This window comes from Borostomias antarcticus (assembly GCF_949987555.1).
Source record: "Borostomias antarcticus genome assembly, chromosome: 1".
Classification (NCBI taxonomy): Eukaryota; Metazoa; Chordata; class Actinopteri; order Stomiiformes; family Stomiidae; genus Borostomias; species Borostomias antarcticus.
This window is the reverse complement of record NC_140234.1, coordinates 41,106,551-41,124,050: the sequence shown is the minus strand read 5'-3', so window position 1 is coordinate 41,124,050 and position 17,500 is coordinate 41,106,551. Positions and strand designations below refer to the sequence as shown.

The 17,500-nt window shown below is 44.5% G+C and overlaps 1 protein-coding gene across 1 annotated transcript in view; it reads right to left on the bottom strand.

The window, feature by feature from the left end:
* arap1 (ArfGAP with RhoGAP domain, ankyrin repeat and PH domain 1) overlaps positions 1-17,500 on the bottom strand; it is a 76,659-nt gene that overhangs the window by 52,384 nt on the left and 6,775 nt on the right. The window contains exons 3-9 of the mRNA XM_084441364.1: positions 8,887-8,975; positions 8,580-8,735; positions 8,269-8,338; positions 6,079-6,199; positions 5,167-5,354; positions 4,810-4,916; positions 495-694 (exon numbers count right to left, since the gene is read on the bottom strand). Coding sequence (XP_084297490.1) covers positions 495-694; positions 4,810-4,916; positions 5,167-5,354; positions 6,079-6,199; positions 8,269-8,338; positions 8,580-8,735; positions 8,887-8,975 — 931 coding nt within the window. The remainder of the gene's footprint in view (positions 1-494; positions 695-4,809; positions 4,917-5,166; positions 5,355-6,078; positions 6,200-8,268; positions 8,339-8,579; positions 8,736-8,886; positions 8,976-17,500) is intronic.

Below are 17,500 nucleotides of genomic sequence, written 5' to 3'. Positions count from 1 at the left end.
ACACACACACGTACACTCACACACACACACACACACACACACACACGTGCACCCGTATCCACACATACATATTATACAGAAACACAAACAATATACATACACGTACACACACACACACACACACACACACACCAAAGGCACAATTTAATGACAGGTGTCCCACAATGTAGAATTCTGTAGTGAATCTGCACAAAAGTGTTCAAAATGAAGCAGGTCATAATCAAGAGACCTAAATGTCTCCAACACACACACACACGCACGCACACAGGCACGCACACACACACACCCGCACACAAACCTGCGCCGCGTTTGCTGACCACCACACCCATACACACACACACACACACACACACACACACACACACACACACACACACACACACACACACCACCCACCTGTGCAGCGTTTGCAGACCACACATACACATACACACACACACACCTGCGGGTTTGCAGAGCACCACACACACACACACACACACACATACACACACCTGCGCAGCGTTTGCAGACCACCACACACAGGTTGATGGCGGCCCACTCCGGTTTGGCATCCCCACAGTCGGCACAGCAACCGTTGCTCGGCAACGCCCAGATCTTCTCGGCCACCTCACTATTGGACAGAGCCTCTCCGATGGCGTCGCGCATGGCGGCCACCCACTGGTCCTTCAGCTGCTCCGTCTCAGCCAGGAAGCTACACACGCGCGCGCACGTGTGGCTAAACGTTAGCGCCGACATTATGGGGACTACATCTGTTTCCAGCACAGCAGCAACACGCTAACGCGCTAGCACGCTAACACGCTAGCATCCAGCAGGAATCCAAATGGAATATCTGTTCTTCAGCAGCACACACAGATGTGGCCAGCCACTCTGCCCTCCTCCCCTACACACACACACACACACACACACACACAGACACACACAGAAACACACACACGGAACGACAGACTCGTGGCCTCTGAGCAGCTTGATTCAAACCCTCAAGTTTCACTTCCTCCTTTCATCTGTCAAACACCATGGTCTTTCAACACCCCTTCTTTCTCTCTCTCCCTCTCTCTCTCTCTCTCTCTCTCTCACACACACACACACACACACACACACACACGCACAGACATACACAAAGGCCCTTCAGCATACTCATCCTTTCCAGCTGAGCTCGCTCTGATTCGCTGAGAATGGCTGGAATTGTATCATAAATAGAGAAAACCTGCTATATATAGAAAAAAGCTCTATAGATAGATTGTGAGTGTGTGTCTGTGTGTGAGTGTGTGTGTGCGTGCGTGCGTGTGTGTGGGTAGGTGGGTGTGGTATGTGTCTTGTGTATACCTGAATGTGCAGTAGGGCCTGCATGTATGTGTGTGTGTGTGTGTGTGTGTGTGTGTGTGTGTGTGTGTGTGTGTGTGTGTGTGTGTGTGTGTGTGAGTGTGTGTGGTATGTGTCTTATGTATACCTGAATATGCAGTAGGGCCTGCATGTATGTGTGTGTGTGTCTGTCTGTGTGCGTGTGTGTGGTGTGTGCGTGTGTGTGTGTGTGTGGTGTGTGCGTGTGTGTGTGTCTGTGCATGTGTGTATGTGTGTACCACCGTACTGTTTAGCACTGCATAATTGTTTAATAGACAAGTTGGTCCACTTATGCTCTATGACACAGTGCCACATATAAGCGTTGCTCAAACACAATACAGCCGTTAGTTAAATCAGTGGTTCTCAAACGGTGTGCTGCGGCACACTGGTGTGCCATGAGGCAAGTCCGGGTGTGCCGTGCAATTTTGTGACAATTTATGTAAAATAATAATAATAATAAATAAATAAATATTATAATGGTTATTTTATTATTAGTTCATGGCCTGGGTAAATATTCGATTCGGATTGGCTGGAATAGTTCATAATCGAATTCGAAATGTTCCCACTGACATCAGCCGCGCCCCAGGCAGACAGAGAGCACACTGTATTTGCTGCGCACCTTGATTCATAGTCGACGTAAACAATGCAAGCTACGTTGTGAACGCAAGCTCCAACATGACTCGAGAGCTTGCGTTCTGTGTTTTGTTTTGTGGAAACGCAAGGAATTGGACTTTTGCTTGCGTCAAGTGACAAATTTCGGCATGACACACGCAAGGACGCAACGAGATCTTGCAAGGCCTTGCGAAGCTTGCGTTCCTTGCGCTTATGTAGTTTGCATCGACTATGAATCCGGCCTTAAAGAGAGGTTTGAGCGCTACTTCCCACATGTGGACGACATCGAGGACTGTGACTGGATTCGAGACCCATTCAACCAGGAAGCATCAACAGAAAATCTCACTTTGAGAGAGAGAGAGAGAGGAATGCGCAGAGCTCCGTATGGACCGCACACTGAAACTCAAATTGAGAGAGCTCCCTCTGGATCAGTTTTGGTTGGCTTCTGCATCAGAGTACCCGACCATCTCCAGCCACACTATTGAGCAACTTCTTCAGTTCCCCACTACCTACCTGTGTGAGCTGGCGTTCTCTACTCTGGTGTTTATGTTACAACCCTACGGTGCAGAGTAGCCAAATGTGCCTGGGACCCCAGAAGCAGAGACGGAGAACCGAACAGGTTTCAAAAGTTTAATGAAACAAAACTTAACTGGTCTAATGTGTGTGTGTGTGTGTGTGTGCGTGGTCAAAATGTCAATGGGATGTGTACAGTACTTGACTATGTGTGTGTCTTGCAAGTGTCCATGTGTAACCTATGTGTGGTGCAAGTGTAGATGTAGGGCAGCGTGTTGAAAATGTGCTGCGGAACTAAAACTAACGAGGGAGAGTCCGAGAGGGAGAGTCCAGGAGGTAGTCCAGGGTAGAGAGCAGGGGGGGAGGTCCGTCCGAGGGGATCCGGGGTTGGGAGGCACGGGGGGTCCAGGGGTAGAAACAAGAGGGAGGTTGGGAGGAGCGGAGGAGTAGGAGCTTGGAAGGGGAGTCCGGTGGACGGCGCGGGTGGAGCTGGGAGACACTGGTCTTACACGGGAGGGAGCCAACAGTTGTCAACGTTCAAGTGCCCGACGTCTGTCTTCCGCAGCCTTAAGTAGTGCTGAGCCCAGGTGGTGATTGGCTTCAGCTGGCCTGATTGAAACAGTCCACACCTGCTGCGGAAGGAGACGCCTGGCCCAACCTCAAGGGTGACGTGCTGAGTGGGACTGGGAACGTGACCGAGACTGGCTCGGGCGTGGGGGCACAACAGTATATGAAGAACAAGAGCAGGTCGCGCCTCTCTGTTGAACAGGACTTGCCAGTGGCCCTCTCTTCAGTACCACCAAGGATTTAGAAAATCTGCGGCCAGCGACAGGCACATGTGTCTCACTAGCTTGTAAGTAGGCAAAACCTATTGATAATAGTAAATGTTACTGATTCAATTTTAAATTACACTTATAATTTCTTTAACACATTATAGGCTAATTAGGCCTACAATTTGGCAACACATTATAATAAGGATCTGTTCAGCCTCATTTCAATAACTATTCATTCATAATTAAATAATCATCAAGGTGTATATACATATAAATGAAGAATAGATAATAAGATATTATATTTCTGAAACTTTCTAAAAGATTAATAGTCTTTTTTCTGTGCTTTTGTGCTGTGCCTCCAGTTCATCCTGCTTGCCTCACCTGCAAACGCACAGCACAATTTTAGACTAAAGTTTTTTGTTTTTTTAACTGAATGCATACTCAGTTTAATTGTGTTTAGTAGTTCCTGTTATACAAATTAGTTTTCATTCTCAGGCCTTCTCTCTGTAAAGAGTTATGATTACTGTACACCAGGGATAAGCCTACTGCTGTCTCAGGCCAGATCTACCCCTCCTCTCTCTCTCTCTCCTTCTCTCTCTCTCGCTCACACACACACACACACACACACACACACACACACACACACACACACACACACACACACACACACACACACACGCACTTCTGTCTCTTCCTCTTAAGTTCCATGACCTCACTTTAATGTTGTGACCTGTCTGGTTTAATGGGTGTATTGCTGCTTTGATTTTAATCTATAAAGCTTTAAATTAATTCTTCAATTATTTTGTTAATAAATATTTTGAGTTATAGAGATGTTTGTATTGTTTGGCATTAGCAAATAGGCATTAAATAAAAATTAACAGTGAGTCATAAGAGTAATAGCACATGTTATAGGGGCTATTTTGCATGGATATGAACATAGGTGTGCCTTGAGATTTTGGCTTGCCCTTTGGTGTGCCTTGGGCAGAAAAAGTTTGAGAACCACTGAGTTAAATATACAATCCAGCCGTCGCTGGCGTGGAGCAAACCAGCCCGATCCCCTTCTCCGTGTCTGAGCCCTGTGTTGACGTGGATGGTGCTCATGTCCCCTGTGAATAGCTAGCTAGCTAGCTGGTATTCTAGCTGTATGGCTAGCTAGCTAACGATAGCTAACACTGTTATGTGCTACTAAATGACCACAAACACCAGTTAGCTAGCGCTATCAAGCTAATGAGAACAGTAGCTACTTAGTAAGAATGGTAGCTAGTTCGCTAGCTAAAACTGTTGTTATTAGCTAGTTGCTAGTAAAATGGTGTTGTTGTTAGCTGGTTTTGCACTCGGTGTTGTCTCGTAAGGGCTCGCAAATATATACCCTTCTTTGCGCACAACACTGCTTTTCTTGAACCATGAGACTACCTCGGCGCCAATCAAGTGTTTTGGCCACCAGATGGAAGCAACCGCTGTATTATAGTAAGGCTCAAACGTGACCTGGAGCCGTAGACCACAAGTGACCAACTTATTTATCACACATTTATGCCGTGTCTTTGTGTGTGTGTGTGTGTCTGGTGTGTACCTGAATATGCGGTAGGGTGTGGTGAGGTCGAAGCTGCGTCGGTCCATGTCTTTAACGTTTCCTACGTTCATGTCGATGGACGTGATGCCGATGCGCAGATGGTAGTCCTGGAAACACCACAGCAGACACGCACACACACACATACACACACACACATATACACACACACAGCTATATATAAACACACACACACACAGCTATATATAAACACACACACACACACACAGCTATATATAAACACACATACACACACACACACACACACACCGCTATATATAAACACACACACACACAGACACACACACACAGACACACACACACACACCGCTATATATAAACACACACACACACACACACCTCCATGTTCTTGTAGAGGTAGACCTTGTCCCCGGCGACCACGGTGTAGAGTTTGGAGCGCAGGCCACGGAGCTCCAGGTAGCCCTGCTGTGTCGGGGTCAGAGGTGAACCAGGGGTCATCTCCACACTGCCCCTCTGACGCCCCCTCGTTAAGTCCTGCAGCGCTGACACCCACTCACTCCTCTCCACTACACACACACACACACGCATACACACACACACACACGCAAGCACACACACGCAGTATAAATACACATGCACAAAGTTACATGCCTTTAGTCATGCAAGCCAGTACACTGCTGCTTTACCACATCTGTTGCTCAACAACCACACACAAACACACACACCCACACACAGCTATATAAACACACACACACACACAGCTATATAAACACACACACACACACACACACACAGCTATATAAACACACACGCACAGCTATATAAACACACACACAGCTATATAAACACACACACACAGAGCTATATAAACACACATACACAGCTATATAAACACACACACAGCTATATAAACACACACACACACAGAGCTATATAAACACACCCACACAGCTATATAAACACACACACAGAGCTATATAAACACACACACACACACAGCTATATATAAACACACACACAGCTATATATAACACACACACACAGCTATATATAAACACACACACACAGCTATATAAAAACACACTGAAACAGACATTTCCTGTTCTGTCCAATCACAAATCATATTAAACACACACACACACACACTCACTCACTCACTCACTCACTCACTCACTCACTCACTCACTCACTCACTCCCTCCCTCCCTCCCTCCCTCCCTCCCTCCCTCCCTCACTCACTCACTCACTCACTCACTCACTCACTCACACACACACACAGGCTGATGCTTACAATCGCTATCTGCTCTGAAGAGGAAGGTCCTGTTGATGGTAACCACCTCAAACTTCAACTCTCCCACGTTGGTGACCTCTGTTATGTCTGCCGTCGATATGAACCTCTTCGAGTACACTTCCTGGACCAGACAACAAAATACACTTTAGACATCCTCACTTCCATACAAACTACACTTTAGACATCCTCACTTCCATACAAACTACACTTTAGACATCCTCACTTCCATACAAACTACACTTTAGACATCCTCACTTCCTTACAAACTACACTTTCAACATCTTTCATACAAACTAACACTTTCAACATCTTCAGTTTCATACAAACTAACACTTTCAACATCTTCAGTTTCATACAAACTAACACTTTAGACATCCTCAGTTTCAACAACTAGTAGTTACAACTACTGTAGCACCTCTTAACAGGAGAAGAAAGGAAACGCAAACTGAGGCATGACCTGTTCAGACTGGCTGTGGATGCGCCGTGAAGTGCTGTGAAATGCCGTGAAATGCCGTGAAGCGTTGTGAAGCGTGGACAGTTTCCTTTGAACTGTGGAAGCGCCCATGTTTGACCGTTCACGCTGGCCGCTGCGTGGCACGGAGCTCGGCAGCCGGCTAGCTTTGCCGTCTAGTGTGTTTTTTCAAATGTGTGTGAATAAAGTGCAGAAGGGCAGAACGGCTCGGTGAGTGATGCAGAGGGGCAGAACGGCTCGGTTAGCCACGCAGAGGGGAAGAACGGCTCGGTGAGCAATGCAGAGGGAAAGAACGGCTCGATGAGCGACTCAGAGGGGCAGAACGGCTCGGTGAGCGACGCAGAGGGGCAGAACGGCTCGGTGAGCGACGCAGAGGGGCAGAACGGCTCGGTGAGAGACGCAGAAGGGAGAACGGCTCAGTGAGCAACGCAGAGGGGCAGAACGGCTTGGTGAGCGACGCAGAGGGGCAGAACAGCTCGGTGAGCGACGCAGAGGGGCAGAACGGCTCGGTGAGAGACGCAGAAGGGAGAACGGCTCGGTGAGCAACGCAGAGGGGCAGAACGGCTCGGTGAGCGACGCAGAGGGGCAGAACAGCTCGGTGAGCGACGCAGAGGGGCAGAACGGCTCGGTGAGCGACGCAGAGGGGCAGAGCGGCGTGGTGAGTGACGCAGAGGGGCAGAACGGCTTGGTGAGCGACGCAGAGGGGCAGAATGGCTTGGTGATCGACGCAGAGGGTTTCTGGTGTGAACAGTAGGGATGGGAATTTATACAATTTTAGCGATTCTGATTCCATTTTCGATTCTGCTTATCGATCCGATTCCTTAGCGATTCTCTTATTGATTCTCACTGGGAAAAAAATAGTACAAACAGGTTTATTAACATAAATTTTCTTTTATATGTACTACTTTGAACATGCCAATTACAGTGCTGTTTTTTTAGGTGTATTCATCTTGAACTAAAAATAAAACTGACATAAACAAAACAGTATTTTTTCAGACCGACTACCACCAGCCTGACTCTGAACGTCATCATCTAAATTACATGGATGGAAATGGAGATTATTCATATAGTGAAAGCTGGTTTACACAATTAAACAAATGGCACTAACACAATAGACAGGGACTCTGGAGGAGTTTACCTTCGACTATACTAACGTTAGCTGCGCTGCTGTCGTCACTCCGGAGCGCATCAAAAACGGGACATTCCTGCAAAGTTATTGCATGCTGTGTGGCCAAATGTTTTTGCATATTTGTAGTATTTCCCCCCTTTGATGATATAGGTTTTTGCAAGCATTGCAAGTGGCCGTGTTGTCATCTTGTCGCGTGAAATGTAACCACTCTATCGAACGTTTATGTTGCTGGCTTCTTCTACCGCGGTCTAATAAAACAAAACAAGGCAGAACAAAACAAGGTGCGTGTGACGACATTGCACATGCGCAGCAACGACAGGAATCGATAGCGGAATCGTTAAGGATTCGATTCACTGGGAACCGGTTCTCAACAAGAACCGGTTTTCAATTCCCATCCCTAGTGAGCAGCCAGGCTGTTGCTCGCTCGCGTGAGAACTGACGCCGCGCAGCGCCTCCTTATCTGTCGTGAACCCGGTGTTAGCCAGAGCTGACTGCCGACCCAGGCCAGAACAGTTCCTGTACCTCGTCACTGTCAAAGCCAGAGCAGCTATGTACCTTGTCACTGTCAAAGCCAGAGCAGCTACTGTACCTTGTCACTGTCAAAGTATCTCAAGTAGTCCGTCTCCAGCTTCACCCAGCGGCGCTGGTAGTACAGATACCTGCAGAGCAGAGGGGCCGTAAACAATAAACAAACAATAAACAAACAATAAACAAACAATAAACAGGGGAGGTGAGAGGGGTGGGGTGTGTGTGTGTCTGTGTTAGTGCTTGCATGCATGCGTGCGTGCGTGTTTGTGTGTGTGTGTGTGCGCATGCGTGTGTGTTTGTGTGTGTGCATGTGTGTGTGTGTGTTTGTGTGTGCGCATGTGTGTGTGTGTGTGTGTGCGCGCACCAACATACCCCTGAGGTGGGTTCTTGTCCAGCCAGCCCATCTTGATGAGGGTGGAGAGCTGGGAGGAGTCTTCCCGTGGAGGGGGAGGAGCCAGGCGACCCGCGACGGGCAGGTAGACACTCCCGTGGGCGGAGCCAAGCCCTAAGTCCTGCCACGAGTCACGACTGGAAGAGAGGTCAGGGAGAGGTCACAGAGGGGTCAGGGAGAGGTCAACTACTTCTACAACGGTTAACCATGGAGCAGGGAAAGCACTGTGTGCATGTGTGTGTGTCTGTGTGTGTCCTTTAAGGTCCCTAGAGGTCAGAGGTCACTCACTGGTTGACGGGCTCGTCGTCTAGGAGCTCGTCATCGCTACACAGCGAGCTGTAGCGACCCTTCTGACCTCCTGGTACGGAGAGCAACATCTAGAGTTGGACAACACAGCCGTCATTCACATGAAGCAGCAGATCATTTACCTGCCTGTTCTTCTGTGTTTAAACTGTCCAGGGACTACATTACATTACAGTCATTTACTACTATACATTACTGTAACTAATACTAAAATTAGACATTAGACTACAGTTCATCCGGCCAGATTGATTGGCCACTGATTGAGCACACATGCAGTTACTCTGCAATTAGGAAGAGGATCCAAAAAACACACACCCCAGCCAGTTTGTCATTCATGAAGCGGATAGAACCTCATACATACATACATACATACATACATACATACATACATACATACATACATACATACATACATACATACATACATACATACATACATACATACATACATTAAGGCTACCACATGGGTGATTTAAGTTTGTTTGAGAACGTTGTTTCGTATAACTTAAGAAGTTTTATTAGAAGATCAAGCGAAGGCCAAACTGCCAGCTTCTCACTTGGCTCAACAAGAACATGACCTTCCCTTCGTGTCTGGTTGTGAGTTCGAGCCCCGGGTGATGCAGAATAAGCAGGCGTTGTACCGTTTGGATTTCAGACACATGATTTTGAATGTATGATGGAGGGTGAGGGGGCGGTACAGATGTGGGAACATAAGAATGTAACTTGACCCGCGGTATTCTAACAGGCGCTTTACGGCATTCCGCACCACCGCTCGCCTGCCCATAGGGGCGCAGTTATACCACTCATTGACCCATTGCTGTAGCTCATCTCGCACATTAGATGAGCCTACCGTTCTCAAACTCCTTGTTCTCTGTCTGGTTGTAATTTAATTATTACGAACAAAGCCTATCTATTCATAGTTTCTATCTCTGTAACTGTCGCCGGGTCTATATCTATTAACTGTCGGGACAAGTAGAAGTTTAATACATTAGGCTGAGTGTTCTCATATGGAACATGGCATCAGGACGAGTAAGATGGCTAACGGAGATGACCAGAGATGTATTTGAAATGGTTCACTCACTCCCTATTCCCTATTACCATGGATGTATTGAGTGTGACTCATAGTGAACTATACATGGGGAATGATTTAACAGTTTGGGGACACTACATGGAATGTAACTGCGTAAGATATTCATGACTCAAACAAGCAGACGCGCCGATCACTGATGGCAGCAGGTTGAAATATCAGGTAGTATTCAGGGTCCATGTTTAGTTGAATGATAAATCCCATATAAATGGTTGGAATTCTAATGATGTGCAAGTGTGATTTTGTCAACTTTAGTGCTGTCTGCTAATAGCAGGCTGTGAAGCTGCACGATAAGACCGTGTAGTGTATTTTTATACGGTATTACATCAATACATCTGTATTACTCTCATGTAGTAATCATTTTATTAAGAATAATGAATAAACTCCAATTCAGTAGGAACTTGGTTAACTTAATTAGTTTAACATCTAGATGACAACACATGTCCTTTCCTGAGTCAACATTCCTTTGCCCCTGAGGAACAATAGAGATGGCACCTCTGAAGAAGAAGTCAGGAAGCCTACAGGTGATCAAAGCAGGACCGGAAAAACCCCAAGACTGCCCCCATGTCCGGAGGGGGGGCAGAGCTCAGTGACACCTATTGACCAATTACAAGACTAGTTGTAAATGTACCTCCCTCGTATGCAAAATTGTTTGTTTGTCATGTGATTCCTGGCTTGAAGCCAGTTTAAAAACTGAAGACACGAGACTGAGAATTCAGTACCGCCGAGATTTGACCTGAATGGCGTGCTCAATAAATTGGGTTTAAACTGCATTTTTCTCCAGAAGATTCTTTCCAAGTCAAGACAAAAAGATACGACATATTGACGACGGAGACGGGACGGCGATTCTAGCTACGTTTGCAAGACCCTTGAAAGATAGCGACTTCAATTACCTCACGTGAACCTAACGGCCAAAGGAAGACAAAGAGTGAACGACTTTGCGAGTCTTGATCGAGGTTAACTGTCTTGCAAATCATTTTATGCTTTCGCCGTAAAGAACTTCCAATAAATAAGGAGAAATAGATTAAATTGTGTACGCATTGTTGCGCTGAGTACTTGGTATTACTTGGTATGGGCATTGTCTTAGAAAGACGCATACAAAGCGCAGAGTTCAGATAAGACGGGAGCTCCAGAGTGGGGTTCCAGGTCTCTAAAAAAACCGGTTAAATTAAATGCATAGGATTGCATATTTTTGTTAAATGTGTGAGGTACCAGTATGTAAAGCAGGCTAAACCGGAGTCCTGTATTGTCTCGTTTTAAAGTACGTTTTTAGCAGTCTGCTATTTGTCTTGTGTAAAATGTTTATTGTCTATTGTAGATATTTGAGATTGGTTTAATCTTACTTTCTGAATGAAAGGTTGAGGGAAGGAAGTTTCCTTGTTGTCTCCTCCACGTGGGTGATTGATACTGTAAGGCCTGTATTGTGTGTGTGCCTGCGTCTTTGTTCTCTCCTCCACGTGGGACTGGATATTGTAGGCCTGTGTGTGTGTGTGTGTGTGAGGAGACGGGCTGTGTGAGGTGTGAAAGTTGAGGTGTGAACGAGAGAGTGAAAGGAGAGCGTGCGTTGTGGGTTTTGTGCTTTAAAGTTTAAAAGTTGAGATTGTGTGTTTGTTGGTTTTATACATTGTAAGGTTTTAAAGTTGAGTTAATGTAAATAATATTGGCTGATATTTCCTGTTTAATTGTCTTTTGTGGGTGAGTAGCTCCCCCCTCATAAAACAGCTGTGAAGAGGGGGGGGTCGGTGAAACGCGTTCACTGGCCAGGGGGGTTGTGCTGTGGTTTGTAGGTGTGAAGTCACCCAATTGTGTTTCTCTCTCTATCTATCTGTCTCTCTCTCTTTCTTTCACTCTTATTTCTCTCTCTTTCCTGTCTTTAGAAATTAGGGACAGATAATTCATCCAGTGGGTCGTGCGGTGTATGGGACGACTGGATTAGATAAGAATAAGTTAATTTATAAATCCACTAGTCAATTATAACTTTTATTAATAAACCCTTCTCAATCTTCATAAATTGAGAAATGGTGTAGCGTTAGCCAGATTTTAGGGATATTTAGAAATCTTTCATCCTTCTCACCTCTGTTGTCCTATGCCTCCATCTAGTGGCGTTTAGATTGCAGTTCACGTTGGTCTATTGTATTGATTCAAGTGTAATAGGTGGTTCAATGCTGCCATCGTGTGGCCTTTGTTAGATATGACCGCTTTCTATATTTGTTTGAGTATTCGTGTGTTTTATGACAGTTTGACTTTAGAATAATGGATTGTTAATAACACATTTATTTTTAATTATCAGTGCTTGGTGATTAATTGGGTTTTCCCCTTTGAGTCAATCTGTTTGCAGTGATATCCGGAAAAGCTTTTGTCCATACCAGCCATCCATCCATCCACCCATCCATCACCTGCTTGAAAAGTAAGCCTGAATTGCTGATTAATGCTCATTAATTGAACTAGACTGATCACCTGATTTAATTGTTTTGAGTGGTTGACCTGCATTTGAGGCTTGGTGTTTTATGATAAGGTGATTGATTGGTTTGGTTACTTGATTTGATAATAAGGATACATGGTTAGTTCATTAATTGATTAATTCTTCAATATTTTATTGATTACTTGATTAATTATTTATAGTTATTCAACTTTTTGTTATTATAAATATTATATATATAATAATTCTACTTGATACTGGATATAAGTGGTTTTGAGGGTGTTTAATTGTTAAATGGATGTAGATGGTTTGGTGATGAGCTTTGGTTTTTGAGTGATTGGTGGTCTGTTGGATATCTGGTTTAAAGGTGTCTTGGTTTTTGATAGAATAAACATCAGTTTAAGCGTTGCTTTAGTAGAGCGATATAGACGTGCATACATATACTACGCTTTGCATATTGTGTGTATGGAGTGAAAGGACTGAGTGAACGGACAATAGGACTCAACTTGCTGACAGGCAAAGTGGTGTGGACATTTCGATGTCTACGTCAAAATATTTTTTATTTTAATTCATTATTTTCTGGCATACAGCGATTAATGAGGGGATTGTCCTCTGGTGCACAATACCCTAAGCTTGCGTCAAACCGGGCTTTGTGGTTTTTAATTTGCAAAAATTAAAAGTGCTTAAATGGGACCGATCGCTCCCTGTGCTGAAGACTAGGGTTGAGATTGAGCAGGAGTATATCTGGATAGGCAGTTTAGGCAGAGCAAGAAGTGTCCTATGTCTGTGAGTGATTGAGCGTTCATTTCTTTATTAATTACATAATTGATAAAGCTTCATTTTTATAGTGTTAGATTCTTAATAGGTTTATTGATAGTTTGAATTGTTAACAGTTTATTAAGTTATGAGGATCTTAAATAGTCTTGACGCTGTTCAGTAAAGTGGGACGGATACAGAACACAGCATTAGAAGCAGTAATTATAGCTCCAACCGAAGTAGAGGAAGTCAACAGCACAACGGACAAGCTGTTGAGTGAGTGATGCTCTGTTCTCCCACATGAATTAAGTTTTGACTTCGCATTCTTATGACATTAGGAGGGAATCTAATATGGCTTATACACAGTTACTTGTGCTAAATACTGAGGGAAGATATGTAATCAGAGATGTTAATAATGATATTAGGCAGAAGGGAAATGCCAGGACGACCGTTGTAACTCATCTTGATGTGAAGCGCAAAACCAAGAAATTAGATAAGCATCTGATACCAGCTGAAAAGAAGAAGAAGTAGATGGATAAAAAGGGAAAGTGGAAGCGACAGTGACTCTTCTGTAGATGAAGGAGTGGATATTGGAGGATATGATGAAAGTATTAGAAAGATTATGACAGGTGCTGTATAGAAAGGAAGTGTTGCTAATGAAACAGACTAGTAGCAGTAGTGAAGAAGAGAGTGAGGAGTCTGACTCGAAGGAAGATGATACAACATGGACCAAGGATGTACCAGATTAAGAAGAATTGAAGGAAATTAGGAAGTAGTTGAAGGAGATTAGGAAGTAGTTGAAGGTAATTGGAAAGTAGTTGAAGGAACAAGATGCTGAGCTGAAGCGGAAACTCACTCAAAGTCAGCTCTTGAATGGAAAATGGATAGAAGAGGAGTAGTAACAAGCTGTTGTTTTGCAGAACAATAACAACAACAACCAATGATATAATCTTCACTCCCGTTCCCTGTTTTCCAACAACCTCAGACAGGGGAGATTATTAATTCTGAAGTATTTAAAAGAAAAAAAAAAAAAAAAGGGGGGGTGAATAGGAAGTTGAACATGTCATTGGCTAGATGTCATCAGCAATTTACAATACAATAAGTATTTCTTAAGTTTTTAGAATCAATTTTTTAGGAGAATGATAGCGGTGATAACCTACGTTGTCACCTCTGAGCCTGAGTTCATTACTGAAGTTGAAGTGATGAGGAACATTTTTATTACATCTGTGACATTTTGGAGAAACGCTTGTCTCCAGAAGATTATTATAGAAGCAAACTAGTTGAGTATGGACTCTAGAGTATGAACCATCTTTTTGTTCAGAAAAACAAAAACCAAAAGTCATGTGTGTTGAATGATTATCAATGATTTGATGCTAAGTTCAGTTTATTACAGGAATTTCATAATAGTAGGAGTATTCAGTTATGGTTTCATATAACATCAGTTTAGATAATTGGTTTACAAAGCTGTTTAGTCAATTCAAATAGGTTATGTTTCTCACTTTGATTTGGGAGTTTAGGGAGGGGGAGTGGGCACCCCTGGACCTAGACTCCAACAGACGGGGGCGGGACCGCAAGGTCCCAAAAGGGCACGTTAAAATCTTCATATAGTGCTGGGGAGACGACTGAAGGCCCCCGTGTCTGAGGAAGTATGAATTAACATACTGCTCTGGTACCGTCTAGTCAGCACTGTGTCGCCGTTAAGGGGTTGGCACTGTGTGGTACGTGGACGACAGTCCACACCTAAGCAGAGGGGCGTTAGAGACGACCTCTGTGAATAGGCAAGGCTGGTGAAAACGGTCAAAGTTCTAATATTCATAGCACAAGTGGAATTAGGATCAGACCGTCGGTTCTGAGCTGGGTGACTAACAATCACTACGGTGTCCGGGATCGCTATCGACTGGGTCACCGGCCGGTCGGGTCGCATATGGCAGTAAGACCTGAGATGGCCGCCGCGCTCGGCTCAATGTACAGTCAGGCCACTACAAGCCAAAAGCGAATGCGTTAGTAGGCGAGTAGTGCTTCTGTGATCGGTGGGCTTTGAAAAGAAGACACCGGGAAGCAGAAGGCTGAGCTCTCATTCCAGGGGAGCCTGGCTTGAGGCCTCGGACGGAACGGGGTCTAGCCCGGGATTGCGCCCTGAATGGGAGGTCCGAAAGACTAAAGCGTGTGTTTCAATAGTCAATGAATGGCCATAAGCTGTTCATTTATGCATTATATTGTATGAATTTCATTCACATAATGATGATGTGTTTGTGAGGAGTTGGCGTTAGGCCTTCCCCTCTGTCATTAACCTCGGTTTGTGTTGAGTGTTGTTTTACAGGTACCGCGGACCCTGGGGGCCGGGCCCTAGCCATGCCTGATGTATGCCATCCTGGGGGCTGACGGTCATCTGTTGTTTGTATATTGTTCTCTTGTTTAATCAGGCAGCAGGGGGTCGTCTACATTTCACCTGTGTTTTTGATTCAGGTGTGTGTACACGTCTCCTTGGTTAGATTGTTCTGTTTTGTAGTAATTTAGGTTTAGTCTATGTCTATAGGATGTTCTGTTTTTTGTGTAGTTCTGTGTTGATGTTTACAGATTTTCCTGGAGTGCATTTAGTGGGCTACCAAGGCGTGGTTGCCCCTCACCAGCATGAAGCTATGAACTGTGTGGAGTCACGGATGACTTGAGGGTCATTCTTGGACATTCCTGGAGTGTTCTCCCTGTTTCGGACGGGGTGAGCTTACCATCTTGCTGCGGACATTGTTCTCTGGGTGTCAGAGAGGATTGCGACACCTGGGGGTTTGATGTCTGAAGATGGCTCCAGCGTGAGACGTGGAGATGAGACAGCGCTGAGGGCTGTTCTCCTTCGGAGGGGCTAAGTGCTAGTAACCTCTGGCCCCCGATTTGCTTTGTTGTTGTGTGATGATTTGGTTATTTGTATGTGTTTTGGGAATTGTTTGTTATGTTTAATGTTGTTTTGTGTCAAGGCGTTAAGACGCCTCGAAGGGGGGATATGTAGTGTATTTTTATACGGTATTACATCAATACATCTGTATTACTCTCATGTAGTAATCATTTTATTAAGAATAATGAATAAACTCCAATTCAGTAGGAACTTGGTTAACTTAATTAGTTTAACATCTAGATGACAACACATGTCCTTTCCTGAGTCAACATTCCTTTGCCCCTGAGGAACAATAGAGATGGCACCTCTGAAGAAGAAGTCAGGAAGCCTACAGGTGATCAAAGCAGGACCGGAAAAACCCCAAGACTGCCCCCATGTCCGGAGGGGGGGCAGAGCTCAGTGACACCTATTGACCAATTACAAGACTAGTTGTAAATGTACCTCCCTCGTATGCAAAATTGTTTGTTTGTCATGTGATTCCTGGCTTGAAGCCAGTTTAAAAACTGAAGACACGAGACTGAGAATTCAGTACCGCCGAGATTTGACCTGAATGGCGTGCTCAATAAATTGGGTTTAAACTGCATTTTTCTCCAGAAGATTCTTTCCAAGTCAAGACAAAAAGATACGACAACCGTGATAGCAAGTTAGCTCACGACAGCAGCTTCCATAATATTAACGGTAGCTGTCGGTGGCTAAAAAGCAGATAGCTAACTTTACAACGATGATTCCTGTAGCTATTTTGATTTTGATGCTATTAGTTCAACTTCTGTTTCTCGGGCAGGAACGGAGACGAACTCGCATTAGTAGCAAAGCAGCTAGAGGAATGATCTTAACATTAGCTAACTGCTTTAGCTACTGCTAGCTACCGTCTTCTTCACTTCTCCTTCGGTAAAACATGACACCGTTGTGTTGTGGTATTGTGGAGGGCTTAGGCAGAAGCAGGAAGAGAAACCACTTTTGCCCCATATAAGTAAAATAATGGCCTCATAAGCATTTTTCGATTGTAAAATTGTGTTCACTTGTTTTAGTTTGCAAACATATGCAATTTTCTTAGCATTCCCAGCTTTGTATGTAGTTTTAATGTGAAAGATACATCTTGAATGCAGTCAAGACAAATTTAATTGCCTCTTAACTTTTGTCAAACCCCCTGGTTCCAGTCAATTGGATTATAGGCTATAGGCTACTTTCGTTTACAATGACGTTATCTTATGAACACAAATAGCTTAACCTATAGGCCTACATAAAAACAATAGCCTAAAACCATGTTTATTTACAATGTATTTTCTTTCATTGATAGCATGCCAATAGTTAGGGTGAGGAACGACGCGCGGTCTCTTTAGCCCTGAGACCATCAGGCAGGCAGCTCGAGGTCGTTGAAGGCTATATATATTATTATGATATTATGTCTAATAATACATTCGTTGAAAGTACACAGGCTGATCTACTATAC